At 47.7% G+C, this 20,767-nt stretch overlaps 1 protein-coding gene across 2 annotated transcripts in view; it reads left to right on the top strand.

Moving 5' to 3' along the window:
• The window catches only part of LOC119464514 (mucin-5AC-like), a 51,798-nt gene that overhangs the window by 22,812 nt on the left and 8,219 nt on the right, over positions 1-20,767 (top strand). For both annotated transcript variants that reach the window (XR_007463604.1, XM_037725518.2), the window contains exon 2: positions 18,416-18,674. Coding sequence is in view for 1 of the 2 variants with exons in the window: in XM_037725518.2 (XP_037581446.1) it covers positions 18,419-18,674 (256 nt within the window). In the remaining variant the exon portion in view is untranslated. The remainder of the gene's footprint in view (positions 1-18,415; positions 18,675-20,767) is intronic.

The raw sequence follows: 20,767 nt of genomic DNA, 5'->3' as shown, positions 1-20,767 counted from the left end.
GTCGTGCATGGCGAGGCGGCGCGGCCGTTAGCTGGCCCTGCTCGTATGCGTCCACCTGCCGACCTTGTCTCGTTTTCCTGTTTTCACTTCCAAAATATCGATCCTGCCGAAGTGGTCCGCGCTCGCGTAACACGGCGGGTAGAAATTAGGTTATAAGCCACCCCACTGGCCGTAACCTTTTACCCTTTCCTCGGCGATTTTCCTCTCGCCATTTTGCCGCCAACCTTCTGTCTTTCTCTCGCCTGCTTACCCTCTCTCTAACTTCTCTCTCTCTCTCTCTTCTCTCTTTCCTTTTTTTTCAGACCTTTATACACACACTGCTGTGTGCCTGCCACTCACTCTCTCTTTTGCTTACCCTTTCTTTCTCTCTCTTCTCTCTCTCTCTCTTTGCTTCTCTCCCTCTTTCTTTTTTTCAAACCTTTATACACACACTGCGGTGTGCCTGCCTCCTTGGTTGTCCTTCGCTGTCGGCGCAGGCCTCAAGCCGGATGCCTGTCACGTCGGTCGTTCATTGTCGCGCGTTAAAAATGCAAGCCTCTTCACCGCTGACCTATTCGCTACGTCCCGACAATATTGTGCACCAGTTTTTTGGTGGTAGTCTGGGCGTGTGTCGGAGGGGCGAGTAAATGGGCGCTCCCACGAAACGCGACGACCCTCGTGAATACGGAATTTACGTAGGTCTATATTTTTGGTCTATATACAGGGTGTTTTTATAGGGAAGTCGTTCGAAGTTGCTTTTAAATCGGGACACTGCGATAATTAAGCAAGCTTCTCGCGATTGCTTTTGCCATGCAAACGTGTATTCTTGAATGACTCGATTTAGTCATTGTTCAAGTAGTTATGAAAAGTAAGCTAATCAACAGTTAAGCGTAGGCGTTGCTCCCTGCGCGAAGGACTTCGGATGTCTTGGATTTATTTTTCACTATTACGATAAGGCAAATAGGATGAGCTAGTTGGTTACGAGTGTTGTGGAAGATGATTTTTCAATGTAAATTTAGACGGTACAGAGCGAGATACAAAGAGCTGCATGTCGCTTTGTCCCGTCTAAAAACAAAACAAAAACAAAAGAGAACACGGTGAACAGTAACCGCTGGTATTTGTACGAACAGATGAGCTTGTTTTTGACACTACCTATTGTTCAAAGCAGTATATAGATAACGCTGAACAAGTAGATAGTCAGCGTATTGACCTGTCCTGTTTGACTTCCCCGTTACGTATCATGCATAACTATGGCTCAACAGGGTCGCTCGTGGTTGGCAGACGCCGGAGGTGAAACGGAAACTGACTCTAAACCGAAACTCTGTGCTCCCACAATGAAAAAAAAAAAAAAAAAAAAAACAGCGCTGATTATAGGGGTGCGGTCAACGAAGCAAGGCTTGGAAGCCAAAACGTCTAACACATAAACTACATCGCACCGTTATAGCTGCCGTTTTTCTTCTTCTTCTTCTTCTTCTTCTTCTTCTTCTTCTTATTTTAAAGCTTCAGCTCAGGGCCAAATCCGACTTCCCCATTCAAATTCATGTAAAACGCAGTGATGCTTTCATCAGATGGCCACTGGACCGATTTGAATGAAATTTGTTGCATTTGAGAGATAACGTTAAAATCTAGCGACTATACAGGACGCAGAGTTTTTATTTAGTATCTCTAATTTTTGCGGAACATTTATGAAAATCGGTAAGTTAAAAAAAAGAAACAACGCTGAGAGCGCGCTCAAGTTTACAAATCCGTAAATATGCACCAACACCAGATATCGCAATGTACTGTAGACTGCATCGGTCATATAGCGTCTCAAGTGGACAAATTTGATATGTGTATTTACAGCTTACGCGAATTTGTTACAGTGTCTTAAGAAGAGTTTGCAAATAGGCCTACTCACAAATGAGCGGTATATATTTCCTAGCTGTGTATAATACATCAAATTTGTCCGCTTTAGATGTATTATTGCGTGCAATTTAGAGAACTGTGTGCTACAGACTTTCAAACCTGATGCCTAAATTTCTGAAGATTCGCCATTTTTAAGAATATTTCTAAAGTATTGATGGCATAAATTGAAAATCCACTTCCTACACTCACTAAATTTCAGCTTTTTTTTTTCTTTTCAGTGCAACAAACCTCATCGAAATCGATGCAGTGGTTGCCGAGAAAAACGATTTCTCCGTTTCCGTTTACTTAGAGAGGAGCTCCCGAGCTAAAGCTTCCTCTTAATATGAGTCACTTCCTTCTGCTCCTCCTACCCGTCTCCCTTCTCCTTTTTCTTTCCCTCTTCCTTCTCTTCATCCTCCTCCCTATGTTCTGAAAGCTTTCGTGGTCGTGGTGTGCGATTCATGAACTTAAGAACTCTGCGCGGTGCTCGGACACGTGCAAACGCCCGCGGCACGTGAGATACGAATGCCGCGAAGGCTTAGTGCGTACGTAAGTATCTGTGTACCTCGCACGCCGGTTTCCGTCGGGTTGTGGTAATTCAGGGTAAAAGCCGTGATTGCAATGCTTCAAATTTGAAGGCCGCAACAAGCCTTCCCCTCTCCCGAGCAGGACGTTTCGGGCCGCCCGAGGGCAGCATCAGAAGCCTCCGTGCTACGCACTCCTTTACTCATCACCAAAAATCCACCCTCAATTGGCTGCCGATACGAGCGGCGAAGAAATATTTTTAAGCGTGAGTTGCCCGCTGTGTTGCCCGCGCCGCGACGTCATGCCTGCGCCGTCAGAGGTGCAGTCAACCGCAAAAGTTTACGGGATGCGGTTTTCCCTGCAAATGTAAATTACTGCACTGCTAAGGCTAGACACCTTTAATTTAATCGATCACTGTGTAGGTGGCGGATGACATGCTGGAACATTTAATTTGATGCTATGCAACCACGCTTCGCAAGAATTCAGCTTCTTGGCAGACCCTGCGTCCCGTAAACTTTTGCGGTTGGCGGCGCAGCTATAGCTCAGACGCTCAGTAGCGCGCCTTGACATTTTAGCTACCATCGCTCAAGTTCGAAAGTTTCTGCTCAGTAGCAAACTTAAGCGCTACCCTCGAGACGATGTCTCCAGTGACGTGCATCTCGGGACGTGGATCCCATGATAAGAAGCACTCTGTGTCCGTGTGTGTAGCGTTTTTTTTCCCCCAACCAATCCTTCGTTCTTTCACGTCTTTATACAGACGCTCACTATGATGAAAAAACCTACTTGCCTTCCAACAAGCCACGACGAGAGATGTACATTGATAAAAGCTCTGTCGCCTTCACAGAAAAGGAAAACGAAAGGGAGACGAGAGCAAGGTACGCCATTGAGAAGACATGAATGAGAGGATCGAAGCATGCGAGCTGAAAGAACGTAGCCACAACACAAAGAAAGAGGAAAGGAAACACGTGCTTGACGCTTTCATTGTCGCCTTTTCTTCTCTCGGATATTATAAAACCAACACAACGGTTTATTTCTGCTTATGTAAAAGGAAAAAGTATGACAGGGATGGTGGCAAATGCACCTTTGGTATATGGTCCTCACATTCCCATCTTCGTTTCCTGTCTCCTACATGATTTCCTTTTGACGCGCACGCGCCAACGTACCGGTACGTCAGTGACAGAATAGGTTAAGGAGTAATTTGTCTCAAAGATTATCGTAAGAAAAAAAAAACAATATGGACAGGCAAGAAATCCGAAGGCTGCGACAAGACACGACCCGTCCTCCGATTATGATAAGGTGTCCTCGGTGGCAGCATACCCATGAGGCACACTGCAGGGGCAAAAGAGAGAGACACAAGTCGTACACCAAGCATTGGGTGCCTGTTAACAAACTTCAGATTGTAAAAAGAATTCCGGAGTCTTCAACTACATGGCATCTCTCCATAACAGGCTTTTTATTGCTCAACATTTTGACGGGACACAGAGAAGAGAAACACACTGCAGTTTCTGGTCGGGCTTTACGAGATTGCTGCATAGCGCACCTGTTCATTCAAGGGAGATGCCGCGAAATAAATATCGAGCGACAGTGGATAAGTGAAAGTCGCTATATCTTACGACAAGACAGATCCGTAACAGCTGGCTCTGCCGCACAGCTTCATCTCCGTCGTACTGCACACAACTGGCGACGCGGCGATGACCCCAACGCCGTTCGGAGAGGGCGCGTTGAACGAATCAGAAACAGCGAGTGCAGCGCGAAAGAGCAGCCAAAGAAGTGTCGGCAGTTTCGATGGTGGCGGACATAACGGGGAATAACGGGAAACTGCGGGGCGGACAGAAGCGAGACTGAAGGTTATTGCAGAATGGTGTCAAAATAGGAAAGACTGGAGGAAAAAGAAAAGAAAAAGACAAAACGTGAGTGCCCTAACTTCGGCACATTGCTCATATTGTATGTTGCTTTTTGTTTTTTCTCCTGGAGGCAGGGTTCCGCGAACGGTAGGCCATCATTCTGTTGCCGGGCATTAGTAGATATGACGGACAGTTGTTGGGCAGCGCCAAATGTGGGGAGTGTACGTTCGCGCCCATATCGACGGCGCGGTTGTGTGTGTTAAGGCAAAGCGACGCACTTGGAACAGCGCAGTGCCACTGCTTATTGTTGATGATAACGATGGTTATGGCTGTCGCAATGAACACTGCGATGATGGTGATGATGATGGTGATTATGATGAGGATGATGATTATGATGATGTGCTACTGAGGCTGCAAATGATACGATTTAGCCTCTGTTTGCGCTATGCGGCGAACGCGTTTAGGAAAAGCTGATGGTACTACCCGCTGCGTTTGGGCAGTGGCTATGACGTTGTGCTCCTGAGCCAATGGTAGCGGAGTTTGATTCGACGTCGCGGCGGTCGCACTCAAAAACACTCTTGTACCGTGCTCTTTGTGCACGTTGAAGATGAAAGCACTTCAACGCTTCTTTGAAGACGCCGGTATTTGTGACGATTATTGACTCCACTGCGTCGTGTGTAATTGTGCACGAATATCATCGTTCGTGCATTTTAACATGTGTACACGGACTTCGCTGCAAATGAGAACTTCTCGAAAGAGACTTTCACTCTTAGTGGGTTAGAAGTCTTTCATTTATTATTATTTGTTAAGCGTTACCTAATGAAAGTGTTCGTTATTTACTTTATATTTTATCCTGCATTATCAATCAATCGAAAAGTGGTAGCCGTTGCCACCAAACTGCGACAACAACTCCTCTGTTTCTTTTCATCTCACAAAAGCAAAAAAGAAAAAGAAAATAAGACTGCGATCTCGATAGCGCCGTATATATAGCTGAGGCCTACGGCATAACAAATGTCGGGGTCTGTTTAATATGGTGCAGTGGCAAACTGGATATTGAAAAAACCGGCACCACAAGCTCTAATGTGAACACACAAAACATCGAGGTGTTTAAGAACTTGCAGGAAGAGAAAATTGCGCAAATTGCGCAACAGGCATTAAAAAAAATACATGTAGCAATATCCAAAAGAAGCTCACGACTCCAGTTCACTTCAGCTCTTCATTCACAGCTTCACAAGGCGATCGCTTGTCAAAATGGCGCTATTAAACTCACGTGCTTCAAAGAGCTACATTTATAGTGGGCTTTCTCAAAAAACGAAGGAAAAAAATCTGTGCGGGAAAATGCTAACTCGAACAGCAGCACATTTATCGGCACATTCTCACACAGTTTATCTCAATACTGGTGCTAGGCGCAAAGTTTCTGTCAGTAGTTTGATTTGAATACGGGCTGACTTCAATTCTACTATTACAAGTAATTGTTAAAAAGTTCATGAGAGAGATGGAGAGAAGGGACAAGAAAAAGGCAGGTAGCTAGGATAACCAGGACTGAGCACGGTTGTCAGTATAGCACGTGGGATAGGGAGAAAAGAGGCTACAATTAAGGTAAGTAAAATGAGAAAAGTTCAAAATATGCACGCACAACACACGCAATAAAGGGCTCATTGTTCAGTCCAGTCACAAGAGGTGTTAGAAACTGATGGATTTCTAGAAGCGCAGCAGCGTTGTTCTGGCTTCGCAACCGTCCTGGGATGTTCTGTGAGAGGTCTGTCATCTAATTGCACTAAAGCTGTCCCAAGTGGCAAGCCTCTCATCTTCGTAATGATGGGCATGCAGTCACCAAGGAGGTGTTCCAAAGTTTTTCCTATGCCACGTGCATGTGTTACAGCTGGAGCTGCGCGCATTTTCAATTAGGAATGAGTAGGGGTTCGTAAAAGAAAAGCATACTACTCGCGGGCGACATAGAAAAGCGTCTTCCAGTCGAGTAAAATCTGGCAAAAATGGTAATTGGATATACTGTTCCACGGCGTGTAGAGTTGGTGTAGTGCAGAGTTGGGTGTAATGTAGAATGTAAAAGTTGGTGAAATTTGTTGATTGCAATTGTAGTGGCGATTATCGCGCATATTCTAATGTCTCTGCTGCTGCTGTAGAAGTTGGTCAGCTGAAGTTATCGTTTTTTTTTTTCTTTAAATCTCGAATCCCTTCTATGTAGCAATCTGAGGCAGTCGTCGCAGAATTTATCAAGTGGCGTCTGGTCCCGCTCTAGGTCTTCCGAGAGCTAGAATGTTTAGAAGAAGAAAACAAAAGTGACACAAAGAAGAAAAGAAAAGCAGGGAATCGCGCCGTCAAGGGTCCCTCCTTTAACGATTTCGTGACCGCGGAGACCGCATTGGATCTTCATTCTACGCAAATTTGACGTTCGATTTCCGTTGCCCTTTCGCGAAGCGAGCGCTTTCAGAGCTGAGTCGCCCGATGCGAAATTTCGCATTCCCGCGCTAGTCTTCAATTCTGCACCGGCTCGCCATTTGCGAAGCCTTTCGTGTTTTACTCTTTCTCCCACGGAACAGGGTGTGTCCCACTCTACGAGCGTGCACACTTTTTTTTTCTTTGCGAACCTCGCGAAACTCGCGCCTTCCTTTCTTTCTTAACTTCTCGGCGTGTATCCGGATTTCGTTTTCTGTTCACGCAGCCTGTCTCAGTTTCGTCTTCTTATCAGCGTCACTCTTAACGTATTTTCTCTCTCATTATCTGGCGTTTGAGTCCTTGCGTCGCCGCGAACTGTTCTCAATTGCGCCAGAGGGACCGCATTGCGTAAGCCAAGTGGAGTGAGACGTTTCGGTAACTTCGGGTGGGGAATAAAGAGAAACGTCGAGTTGCACGAAAGGGCCAGCCAATAAATTAGTTTAGACTGAATAAATTAGTTTATACTGGTAAAGTAGTCTTTCAGAATACTATTATCAGTCATTTGGCTGGACAGATTGGAGAAAGATAAGGCTGAACTTTCGTTCCTCGAATTTGGCGCGGAAACACTAGCCCCTGCATGTCAGTGTGACATCAGGGGTTTCGAAGTACGTTCTCTTTTTTTGACTGTTTTGGCGCGGGAGAAGCTTTCACAACTTCCCTAAGTGACTATCAACAAACTTACGGCATGCGTGAACCAAACCAACCGTTTGATCCGGCGCATCGCCAACAAACACTTTGGTATGAAGGAAGCGGATCTTAGGCGTCTAATCCAGGCTTTCGTGCTCAGCCGTTTCGTGTAAGGCGTCTAATCCAGGCTTTCGTGCTCAGCCGTTTCGTGTACTCCCTCCCATATCTCAACCTGTATAAAGCGGAGAAGGAAAAGGTAAACTGCCTCATAAGACAAACCTACAAGGCGGCGCTCCACCTGCCGAGATACACATCCACCGAGAGACTCCTGAAAATGGGCATCCACAACACGTTCGACGAACTAGTTGGAGCACACAGAACAGCCCAATACGAAAGATTAACCAAGACACCTGCGGGAAGACACATCCTAAGGAAACAAAACATCCCGTACGAGAGCACTCAAACAAACGTCGAGCACATACCCAGAGACATCTTCAGTCGCCTCAGGGTCGACCCAATCCCAAAGAACATGCACCCGGAGTATCACAGCAAACGGAGACAGGCCCGGGCCAAAGCACTCCAGAAACACTACGCAAACCACGAGGAGGCGGTCTACGTAGACGTAGCCGAACTCGGAGAACGCGACGCTTTCTCCGCAGGGGTGGTAGGAAACGACCTCAAACCAATCACCGCGCTCACCGTTTTCGGAAGGCACGCGGAAGAAGCGGAAGAAGCCGCGATAGCAATAGCTATCACAAATACCGCAGCCAAAATAATTTTCTGTGACTCCAAGACGGCAGTGCGTAATTTTGCCAAAGGCAGAATCCACGAACCGGCGCTACAAATCCTGAAGAAAACACATTTCACGCCCCGCCAGATCAGAATCATCTGGATCCCTGCGCACTCGTCCCATCCCGGGAACGAAGCGGCTCACAATTTCGCCCGAGGACTCGTCAACCGGGCAGTGAGCCAACCGATCCTGCGAGGAGCAAAAGAGCGCATGATAACCTACCACGAAATTACGCAATACTATAAAAACGAAAGACTCGAATACCCACCCCCTGACAAATCCTTAACCAAAAACCAGCAGGCAACGTGGAGGCAACTCCAAACACACACCTTCCCCAACCCGTACAAACTATCCATAGTCTACCCAGGGATACACTCCCCCGAATGTACGCTATGCGAGGCCGACTAAGCCGATTTAGCACACATCTTGCATGAATGCCCTGAGCTCAAACCTAGAGCCGAATGGCAGCTATCCAACCGAGAGCAGTGGGAGGCTGCGGTGACCAGCTCGGAACCTGCGGTTCAACTGCAGGCCGTGACCTGGGCTTTAGAAGTCGCCGTAAGACACGGTCTAACGGCCACCTCACGAAGCCATCAAGACTTCGCACATGTAATCGCATAAATAATTTTCTGTAGACGAATTAAAGTTTTTACCACCACCACCTAGGTTGAATCTTTGGTTTCCTTTGAATGCCATGCAGGTATTCGGTAAACCGTCGTTATGCCCAAACCGCTATATTCGAAATAACGCTTTATTCGAAGCTCGGCGACGTCCCGAGTGAAGTCCGTGCATTTAAGTACTGAATTGATCGAATTGGAGTGCAGGCACCATATTCCGCTTAGTGCGAAGTGCCGAGCGAGAACTTCGCACCATACAGCTCAGTGCGGCTACGCGGTTACACTTTATTTTTTTGTTTTTTTTTTTTTCGTGTCAAACAGGCAGGCAGAGAGAGCCGCGAAGGCTATACTTCGCCACGTGGTGGCAGTTTCTTGTGACTTTAGCTGCATCACGTGATCATGACCGAGTGCTAAATTAGGCAGCTGCCTGACGGGCCTCACCAGAATGCCGCTGCTATCCTGTCGTGTTCCTATCGAGTGTAGCCTTATTGCTATGTACTACTTTTTTTTTACGAGCGCGCGAACTGCCTATAATGCACTTCCCGCGTTGTTATAACCATTTTTAGAACATCTGTGCTTTTTAACGAAATACCGCTTATAACGAAACGACTTATCCTGTCCCGATCATTTCGCACGGACGAGGATTTAGTGGGTAACCTTCTTCTTGATTAGCTGCAAAATGTGGGTGGTTTGGCCACAGAAAGGACCGGGCTGCGTACCAAAATCTTAGCTAAGAAGAACGACAAGGAAAAGAGGCACTGAAATAAGCAAACGCCATCAAAACTAGTCTACAACGAAATAAGACTCTAGCAAAGCAAGCCCATGACCCGCGTAGAAAATAGAGAAGAAAGACATATTACACGGCTACACAAACAGCACACTAATGAATAGGAATATAGAGAATTGGTCACGTGGAATTAATCGGGTCACTGTCAACGAGAAAATCCCACAGAGCCTTGAGAGCTAGTCTCTGTTCGTTGGGCTATACGACGAGGGTCCTTGCAATCTCTTCACAGAGGAAGGGCGACTATGTCTAACGCGTTCGGACTACTGCGAATGATCTCTCGCCGCTGGTCATTTCCCCGGGACTCAGCGAGAAAGTGCTGAGCAGACGCTTTCACGGTGCCACACTGCGTCCACCCAGATTGTCGTATTTGGGCACACGGGGCAGAGCACTGTCCGTTATCATTATCACCGCAATGCCGGAGATGTCATCACTGGGACAGCTAGGCAAGACGAGCGCCGGAACCCTGGATCGATCGGCTTAGCTGGTAGCCTTGTCAGGATTAGCGCAGGTTCTCGGACCTCAGATAAATATCCGTCTTATTATCACGTGTTCCTTCTCTTCCTCGGTTATGCGACGGAGATGACGTCAATAACCTCTTGGTAAGGGCTAGTTGATCGATCTGGAAAAAAAAAAGAAAACAAAGAAGGGAGTGATAAATAAGAGGCTTTTAATAGAGCATGTTTATGTTTACACACAGCTCCCAAACTAGTTCCGGTTAAGCGCTGATTAAGAGGAACGAAGGAGATGGGTAATGCCATAATGCAATACTGTACTGTACTTGCTACCGATAAACAGTCAACTAGGACGTAGCAAGGCATGTCCGATATTCCATGATGTCGCGGGCAAGCTGGCGCGTGAAGGAGGCTTCGCCGCCCAGCCTTCGTTCCGTCTTTTGTGGCTTACCGAGTCTCATCTCACTGTAAGCGTGGCCGCTTTGCTATTGCGCAAGCGCAGTGTACTAATGACGTATTTAAGTGTCAGCAATGATGGACAGCATTTCGCGCTCTGAGAAGTGTGGCAGTGGCTTATGGGACGATTAGGATTGGCATCGTCAGCATCAGTCTTTTGTCCACAATTTCTCGCACGGTGCACTTTCCTCGTTTGTAAATTGTCCGATCGTTTCTTTTGCGTTATCCATCGTGCGTGCACGCTGTTATGACTTCCTCTTGCTTTGATTTGACGTGATCCGGCGCCGGCGCAGGCCGGAACTGCTGCTGTATACTCTGGGAGCAGCCGGGTTTTCTTTCTTTCTTTCTTTCTTTCTTTCTTTCTTTCTTTCTTTCTTTCTTTCTTTCTTTCTTTCTTTCTTTCTTTCTTTCTTTCTTTCTTTCTTTCTTTCTTGTCCCTGGCTCATATCATGCGGGTATGTGCCACACGTGGTTTTATTATCGTTAATTGTGACGTAACTGACGAGCATGTGATGTTATCGATCTCATGACATATCAGTCATGTTAGTCATGCATTCGCGTCCTTCCGTGCCAATTTTGGTGTACGAGACGCGAGTTTCCGACAGGTTTTCGACAGGGTTTTAGCATGGCACCGCCACCGCCGCCAGCACTTGTCAAACTTCGCTTGAAAAGACAGCATTATTTGCGTGGGGAATGACTGTGTTTTAAGCCAAGCCTCATTCGAGACGCGCTTCGCTCGCCCACACCCCCCGTTATTAAACACTCCTATAGACGGTTTCGCCAGATTTTCCTTTATGTAAGATTGTAGGAAACTCTGAGTTCAGATAACGCTATAGCTAGGTACGGTCGCTCCATTTTTACTGCGCACCGTACGCAGCCTTTTGAGCGCTTCGGGCGGGGAAGCCTTTGGCCGTGATTCCCTAAGGAATCACCTGCCTTCCGGCGGTGGGAGACGGCAAGGAAAGGGAGGGTGGGGAGTGGGTACATTTTATTGCATTATCGTGGCCAGAGTTCGCATCGCGACCCGCCGTGTATAGGCTTCTCCGCATTCTTTTGTTATGCGGTTGTACAAGGGCGTGAGCAGAGATGACGTGGAAAGAATTTCTAAGCGCTGGAAAGATATGGAGCACTGGCGAAAAGCCAGAGTATGTCCACTTATACAGAGAGCGAGTACGGGTCGGATACTGGCATTAAAGAAGCAAGGAAAAAGCTGATCCCCCCACCCTCCTCCTCGCCCCTTATACTCTCGTGTGTCTGCCTACATAACGTTTCTTCTTGTTTCGAGAAGTCCGCTCCCGTTATATCACACTTAATGTGTCACCGTACGATTTTGGGCACACGGGGAACTTCGCCTAGCGAGGGAAAAGTGCCTTTAATGGAGCCGTTACCCCGGTCCATTTGCTGCACTTTATCTCGATCACCCTTGAGGGCTGATGTTTGGGGCGGTATCACCGCAATGTTATTCTAATAATATAGTGATTTTCAAGATTGACGCGTTACCTTCCGATATGTGCAGATGAAGCTTGAATGTAAGTGATGGCGATATCGCGTCTCTCTCTCTCTCTCTCTCTGTAATCACTAATGACATTTTCCACTGGTCGATCACAGCCCTCTGGTAGCGCTAGAAGTAATTTTGGATAGTATACCCACTACAGTTTAGTCCGGCTTCACTACTGATAATGAAACCTGCTTATCGCTGTTACAACCTGCTCGAGATATAATGTCCTAAACGCAGTGTTACGTGAGCCAGTGTAGCGCCGTCGGTGTGCCCCAAAAGAAACGATCAGTTTAAGCTATAAGAAACACGGGAAGCAGCTAACATATATATAGTTATATATAGTTGTAATATTTATTTGTTAACCATTATTATACCCTGCGTTGTAGCTAGTATTTAATATCGCGTATACGTCTTTCTTCTATCCGTTTCCTTCTTGGTTCATGTCCGTTTCTGTAGCGAAACGCTATCTTATTGCGTTAGCCCTCGTCAGCAGCAAATCGATGCGGTCGTTTGCACCTTACGAGCCGATGAACGGCTGTCCATGCGTCTGGCGTTCAGCATTCAGTGGGACATTTCTCGGACGTGTTGTACTCGGCGCTACGAACACTTTGCGCCATCTCGATCGCGGGGCCGTAATGGCTAGTGTCTTGCAAAAGGACAAGCAAGGGCGCAGGGCGACATGCGGGGAGCAAGACGATATCTTGTCGGCCTTCGGTAATGACTCAAACCGCGATGCGAAATGAGACGTGAAACATTCTCGGTTGCGTGCTGACTTACTGGGAGAGTCTTTGTGATTATTATTTCGCTAAAGGAAAAGAAAATAGACTGCAAGTTACGGGTTTTTATTTACAGAAGTGGCGCGGATCTTCGCGGGAATCTGCTGCGCCTAATGGCTCTACAGAAACGTTACGACCGGACCCTCGATGAAAACGACTGTCGTGTTAATAAGATGAAGAAGGAAAAGGCCAGCCAGAAAATGAAAAAAATCGCAGATCCAACGCAATGCTGGAATCTAAATGACTCGAAGCCTGTTTGATTAGTTAGCGAGGTTACACGCTCACTGCGACCTCGTTGCATGTAGCTGTTAGCTCTTCGGCGCAAGCACGAAGACCACGTTTGATGCTTGTCTAGAAAATAATGTTGACTAGATTTATTATTAGTGCGCATGCGCTGAGGAGAGTCCTTAACGAATGATCGAGAGATGTGGTTACAGACACGTGCGACATATATATGTAAATAGATTAAAGGCTTCTGTACTCCTTGTGTCACATATACCCATTCCGGGGTATTGGGCATGAATGGGTACACGCACACCCAGCGGTACGTATACCGAAGGACCCAAGCGCATTGGGGAACATACCCAGCGGTACGTACACAGTGGCCCAAGCTATATCTATTCGGCAAGACAGCAGCCGCAAGATGAGGGGGAAGAGGCATAGATAACCTTGCTTTTAAAAAAATAAATCGACAAACCTCAGCTGTTGCCCCTGCCTCGAACTTGTTCACTGCGACAGGTGCAGGCCTATCGCGGTGGACATTTCCACCTTCTCCAGAACTACTGCTTTGCGATGCGCACAGCGTCGTCTTCTAGCGCTTAGACACTGTTGCCTACCGTGCCCACGAAATTAATACTTTGCACACTGACACCACCACACTCATAGTCTGCGTGGCGCACAAAACCCTAGCACAGTAGGGAGCGTACATGCAACGCCATTTAACAGCGTTGCATGCATGTAGGCTCGCAGATAGCGCAGAAAAGTTTCGGCATCTCTATCACACATTTTCGATCTCTAGAGATTGGATGAAAATTTTAGCGTTTTACGTGCGAAAACCATGATCTGATTGGAAGGCACGCCGTAGTGGGGGGGACTCCGTGTTAATTTTGATCACCTGGTATTCTTTAGCGGCCACCCAATGCATGCCACAAGCGTTTCTTTACATACCGCCTCCATCGGAATGCTGGCGCCGCGGCCGCGGCCGAACCCGGGACCTCGAGCTCAGCAGCGCAACGCCGTAGCTGTCACGGCGGGTATAGAGACTGGCCCATGCACCCGCGTTTTATGCTAAAACGGAAAGCGTGAATGTCGGAAGAAGCACGCCAGGCCATATGTGTGAGATGCGCAACCGGAGTGGTTTACATCGTTCCACTGTCGTGCGGCAGAAGGGTCTATATAGACCAAACTGGGTGGAGCGTTAATGACCGAGCACGAGAGCACGAACTTTCAATTAAGAACAGAGGCAATGAGCACCTGACCGCACATTGCATATGGCTTGCAAGACTGAACCTCGGTTTCGTGAGATTGAGATTCTGGGCAGAAGCAAGTAAACTATACCACACGTGAACCTTTGGAAGCCTTCCATATCAAGAGAACAGACACGGTCTGCGTCAGTGATCCTTGTGTTTGTCTGTTTGGAAACGAGATAACGATTTTTTATTGCGATGGCAATTATATGGACACCCCAAAGCAGATTTCTGCCATCGGCGTCGCCGTTGCCGTCGCCGTCGCCGTGAGGTTCCGTATGACGTCAATGGAGATGAAATCGTCGCCGCGCGCCGCCGAACGCTGTATGTGCGAGTGAAAGGGCGCGAGGGACGCGCGCTTTCACGGGGAGTGAACGCACGGCGGAGAACAAACGCGCGTTCTGTGCCGTGCTCCCTTAAGGGCTGCAGAAGTAGGCGTCTCTTTCCTCCTTTACAATCACCATATATGTAGAGCAAACGCGCCTTCTTCTGATGATGATGATAAGTGGTTCTTGAGGGAAAGGGAAAGGTTGGCGCTATCTTCTGCAGCCCTTGAGGGAGCACGGCTCAGCGCCTTCTTCAGACGCACGAAAGGCCGCGGGGGGGGGGGGGGGGAGGGGGCAGGGAAGGGAGGCGACGTTTAGCTGCGGCACCAAGTGCCTATTTATACCAGAGGCTCCGGCAACAGTCACCAACGCCGCACGCATTTTGTGCGAACGCGGGCAAAACGCCGACGGCGTCGACAACAGTGCTGTGTGTTGCCGGTGCTGATGCATGTCCAAGTTTGTACAGTGGATAAAACTACTATCCTTACTCCGTATAGCTCTCTACTAAGTTGCTATCGCAATTGATGCTTCGCCTTTCGGGTGAAACTGCGACAACTTTTTTTATTCCTTTTCTTTGCCGTAACGAACCTGTGCAGACGCGCCCTTTTTAGTGTGCTTTTTTTCTTTTCATCTAAGGGAGGGGGAGGAGGGGGAGGGGGGGGGGCTAATAAATCCGAGTGTAGCGTCCGTGGTCTTCGTTCTTATGATCTTTGTGTTCGTTTTTATTTGCGCCGCAATGGCTTCGTCAGGTATCAAACAGCCAGCCCCAGAACATGTTATCATTGCTGCTCTAGTTACTATAACTGCTCTAGTTTACATCATTGCTATGCCGGAGGTCGCGGGATCAAATCCCGGCCACGACGGCCGCATTTCGATGAGGGCGAAATGCGAAAACGCCCGTGTATATACCGTGCTATGGTGTGCCACGTTAAAGAACCCCAGGTGGTCAAATTTAATCCGGAGTCCTTCACTACGGCGTGCCTCATAATCATATCGGGGTTCTGGCATGCAAAACCCCAGGATATAATTCTAACAGGTTATGAAGCAAGAAAAGCAACATGTTACGGGGAAGACCGCCAGTACTTATGAACGGTATCTGAGTAGGGCTTGATGTGTGTACTTTTTAAACGTTCGTTCGAGTATGTCCCCCTAAAATTTAGCATGATTGCAGCCTGTGAAACTAATCTATGGTCCCCGCAAGGGACACAGTTTGTGATGTGCTAGATCGTCCCCCCCCCTCCCCCCCCTTCTTCTTTTTCGTGAAACTGCAGTTTATGCATGAAGTATGTATGCTGCGAAGGAACTTCCGGCCTCGTTGGACGCATATGTGTTTACCTAGGTTATGAGTGAGTGTGTAGCGATGTTTTCTCTGTAGTATATTCTTAGATTTATTTTTCATGTACTAATGAAAAAAAAAAACTTGAAGAGAAAGATGCGCGATAGCGCAGTGGCTGTAGGACGCCCGGCACATTGCTATAGTTGCGTGTGTTCCATCCCCACTAACGTAGATGGCCGAAGTCTCGTTCTTAAATTGAATAGAATTCTAGGGTATTCTAGGAATTCTAGGGAAATCGCGGCAAAAGCCGCGATTTGATTATGAGGTACGCCGTAGTGGGGGGACTCCGGATTAATTTTGACCACCCGGGGATCTTTAACGTGCCCCCAATGCACTGGACACAGGTGTTTTTGCATGTCGCCCCCATAGAAATGCGGCCACCGCAGCCGGGATTCGATCCCGCGACCTGCTGCTTAGCAGCCCCACGCCAAAGGCGCTAAGGCGAAACTGAGGATGCGACCTGCGTGACTACGACACGATAACGACGACGGCTTGAAGATAACGATGACGTTTTCACGATGACGACGACGGCGCAGCGGAAAGGCCGAATTCATTTTTCGAACTTTTAATTGCTCTCTGAGTAAAATAACAGAAGACAGCTGTTGGGAACGTATAATATAGGTGTGATCAGCAGTGTGCGAATATTCGATATTTTTGAATAAAGAATCGAAGCTTGGCCTTTGATTTTTGTCTTCAAATAGAATGGTCACTATTTGCAAGTATGAATAATTGTTGAATAGATTTCGGATATTTGGAATCGCCATCGTTGCGCGATCAAGCATACAATTGGAGCAAAATTACGTTTCAGAAGTGCAATATTATGGTGGCGGGCTTGGTAGACATAAAACACGAGAAGTAGTCGGCAGCGCACTACGTCGCTCAGGGAGCCAGATATTTTTTCGGCAGAACTGTTACAATTCGCACTCACCATTCAATACTGAGTGTTCGAATAAACGGCCCATTTGTTCATAATACTCCATTTGGGCTTCTAATAAAGAATGCTTCATAGCGTACAATGTAATGATGGAAACTTGCTAACGTTGTGAAGATCGTTTTATAATAATGGCGAAAACGGAAGTCTATTATTCGAGAATTATTCCAAAATTATTCGATATTCCATTCGATGCAGTCTGGAAAATTACCGCTCGCGCATCCCTACTGTATGTTTGTAAGACTGAAAACTCGGACTGTAATTGGCTCTGGTTGGAGTCTAAACGTTGTAGTGGCGGGGGAAATACGCGGGCGAGATAATAGATGGCCACAGGACACAAGCTACGTATTTCCAACTGGCACTTTATTCTATAGGGCCAACATATAAGCAGAACATTCCCAGTGCGAAGCAAACGACGTGATGTCGGAAAAGAGAGATGCAGCGTCCGCAGACCCTGCCACGTGCTGTCACGTCAAGGGCACGGCGCCACTTGTGATGACCAAAACAGCACGAAAGGAAAAAAAAAAACACGGCAACTGCCAAGGTCAGCGCCTATACAGGGGAGACGTGGTTGAATGCCGGATGGGGTGAAATGTGGGGAGGAAGAAAAATGGTGTTATTATTGAATATGGAATAGCTGTACTGCGTGAATAAGTTTCGAATCATTACCACAATCTAGCGCAGAGAAATGCTTACGCCATACCTCCACATCAACGCCCCTTAGAAACCTTACCCCACCAGAGACCCCCATAATCGCAGCCAAATGGGGTAGAAGAAAGAGACCTCGCTGAAGCAGCAAGTTAACGCAAACGCGGCAGTTCTACTGACACCGGCGACATCGAGCATCTCTACTTGAAGTATCGCGCCATGGAGGACACGAGACGGAGATAGCATCAGTAGATTAAGGTAGTAATGTTTCACGGATGACCATAGAAGGGGAAGAACGTTCACGTAGATGTTCATGAATAATCATAGATGTCCATGAATATGATAGGACGCCATAACGCTATCACATCTTTTTCTCATTATTTTCAGTAGTACTGTACTTAATGAAGTGAAGCATGCATTGCAGCAAGAACTGGTTGATCAACAGTGGTCGAACAAGGGATATATCTCACACACTAGCTCAGTTTTCAACTGCGGTTTCTCCTGAGCTGGTGAATCATTACTGTGCCATACAGCCTAAGTTTACAAAAGAGACACGAGGGAGGCAACACGACACTTGCACATCTTCGTGTCCTGTTCGTAAATTTTGGCTGTTGCCCGGTGGAAGACAAGTCGATTTGTTAAAACGTTGGTGATTGTAGCGTATACAGTTGTGTCGTGTTACCATGGCGACACGACAGGTAAGTGCCCTGTTGCCTCCTCCATTTCCTGTTCGTTAATTTCGGCTGTCCGCTACAGGAACCAACGTTTGGCCAAGGGTAGTTGTCTTTGTCGGCTTAACAACGCCAGGGCTTTTGCCGTACACATTCCCTTGTCGAAACGTCGGCGCCAGCCAGAGCCACGCTTTCGCGACTTTTCTGTGAACATTGGTCTTGTTGCAACAACTGCTTGAATTCATGGTCTGTCCTGTCCAGCTTTCCTGTCTCTGGCCGCCTTAGTGTTTGACGGCAATCGAGACAAAATGAAACGTTGTCGTTTGTCTCTCCTCGCGTTTCCAGACCATGGAGCACGAAGCCGCGTCGCCGAGCTCTGTGCAACGTCTCGTCCTGGTGGCCGCGACGGTGTTGCTGCTGACGCATTCCTGGCCCGTGGCTCGGGCCATGAGCGCGGAGAGCCAGTGCGATCCACCGGGCGTGTGGCAGACGGGCCAGGCGCTAGACGAGACCGCCTCGAAGGCTTCCGGCGCCAACGTCAGCCTTATCGAGCCGACCAGGTCCGGGAAGCTGCAGGAGTGCGTGGACCGTTGCTGCAAGAGAGGTATGTATACAGAAAGAACGGGAAAGGAAGGGGGGATCACTCGTATGCGCATTTCTGTAAAGCGTACGGCTTAGGCTCAGCAGGGACAAAGCTCAGTATTTTCCAGGTGGAGGACAATGAATCGCGGGGTCAATGTTTTCGGCAGCGCCGAATGCATACGTACAGCCCTAGCAAAATTATACGGGCTTCTCCGTGCCTTCACCGTGTATACCTCTTTATTTAAAATATACATGTATCGTCTTCTCGTTACTGTTGCTTTCGCAAGTACGAACTGCCCAAGCGCACGTTACTTTTTACTGGCATGCGTACATTTCTGAGCTATTTGATTTTTTTTTAAAGCGCAGCTTTATATGGCTAGGCGAAACGAAAAAGCGTCTGTCCGTCGCATGTGTTCAGAAAACTATCATCATCAGCATTGACTCGAGCGTCGCCGTCTTCCACAGCTGGCTCGGCTCGTTGGCGCCCCTGGGCTTGCGCTCGTGCTTGTGCTCAGCACGCGCTCGTGCCACTGCTCCCGCGTTAGTCGTCGGCGTCGTCGTCTTCTTCTTCTTCCACAGCTGGATGCGTTGCAGCTCATCATTCCAGCGTAGAATTTCACTTCTCTTCTGTCCTCGTAATGGGGAGGCCATGTTTACGGGGGTATGAGCCATTGCTTAAGGGAGTATATGAGCCATTCATTGTCTTACTTGACGGACAGATTTAATTTTGAAGACTCTAAAACGCAAAAGTCACGAAACACACGCACACGCACACACACACACACACACACACACGCGCACGCGCACGCGCACGCGCACACGCACACACACACACACACACACACACACACACACACACACACACACACACACACACACACACACACACACACACACACACACACACACACACACACACACACACACACACACACACACACACACACACACACACACACACACACACACACACACACACACACACACACACACACACACACACACACACACACACACGAGGACACTTCGATGCGTAGCAGCCGATCACCAAATCGCACATGGCACCCATTTTGCTCACGAGGGTTGCAATGTGGGCTTGTTGGTAACGCATCTTGGAGGGTTAACGGCAGTGCGATTAAAAGTACGAACTGAACTTCGATAACAAACACTGTTGGAAGTTAGCGCCGTGTCTTTTAATCGCGCTACTGTAAACCTTCCAAGACCCATTTTGCGTCGGTGTTGCTGATTGTGACAATCCGTGCCGGCGCTGTTGTACCGGCGCATTCATCATTGAGACTGCGGGTGTCACGAAGGTGTTTAGTGCTTATAAACTTCTATAATGTAGTGAAACTTGTTTTAACAGGCAAAAATTGAACTTTCGTTTTTATAAAGAATTTTGTTTTCTTCTGTCGGACGCCCTCTGGGCTCAAAAGTATTCCTTTGAGATTTCAAAGGACAAACGCGGACTCCTTTGGTTCAAAGCTCCCTTCAACAAGGCCTCCTTTGGTACGCCCGTGTGACAGCGCGCGTCCTCCCTTGAAGTTAAGGATCTTTGATTCAAAGGACTTTGAAAGTGCCCGTGTGACTGGGGTTCGACGGACATATTTAATTTTGAAGCAATTTAATTTCGAAGAATCGCTAGCGGCAATGGCGGGCGAATGCTACTAACCACGCCGCCGAGCAAACTCGAGATATCGAACGCATGCGACAACAGCGATGAGCAGAGAATCGTACAACGTAACGGAAGGAAAAATTGCACAAAAGGGAAGGAAAAGTAGAAGGGAAGGACAAGTAGTACGAAAGGGGAGGAAAAGTAGTAGAAAACGGAAAGAAACGGAAACGGAAGAAGAAACGGCCAGGTACACACGACAAGCTTCGCTTACCCCCGTTTTCTCGACAGGAGAAGGGCTGGTGTTATTTTTTTTTTTTCTCGATTTTAACGCGACAGCGTTAAGGGCCCCGTGTCGCAGAAAATCCGGCGTCGGCAACCGGCGTGCGATGCGGGTGGCGGAGAAAATCCCCAACCCCGATCGCGCAGGCCCTCAAGGTTTTGGCGAAAAAAAATTGAATTTCTTACAGTGAAATCCGTCAGGAAAATAATAAAGTACGACTTTA

The sequence above is a fragment of the Dermacentor silvarum genome, chromosome 9 (assembly GCF_013339745.2).
Source record: "Dermacentor silvarum isolate Dsil-2018 chromosome 9, BIME_Dsil_1.4, whole genome shotgun sequence".
Classification (NCBI taxonomy): domain Eukaryota; kingdom Metazoa; phylum Arthropoda; class Arachnida; order Ixodida; family Ixodidae; genus Dermacentor; species Dermacentor silvarum.
The sequence above is the reverse complement of the archived record's forward strand: the minus strand, read 5'-3'. Positions and strand labels throughout refer to the sequence as shown.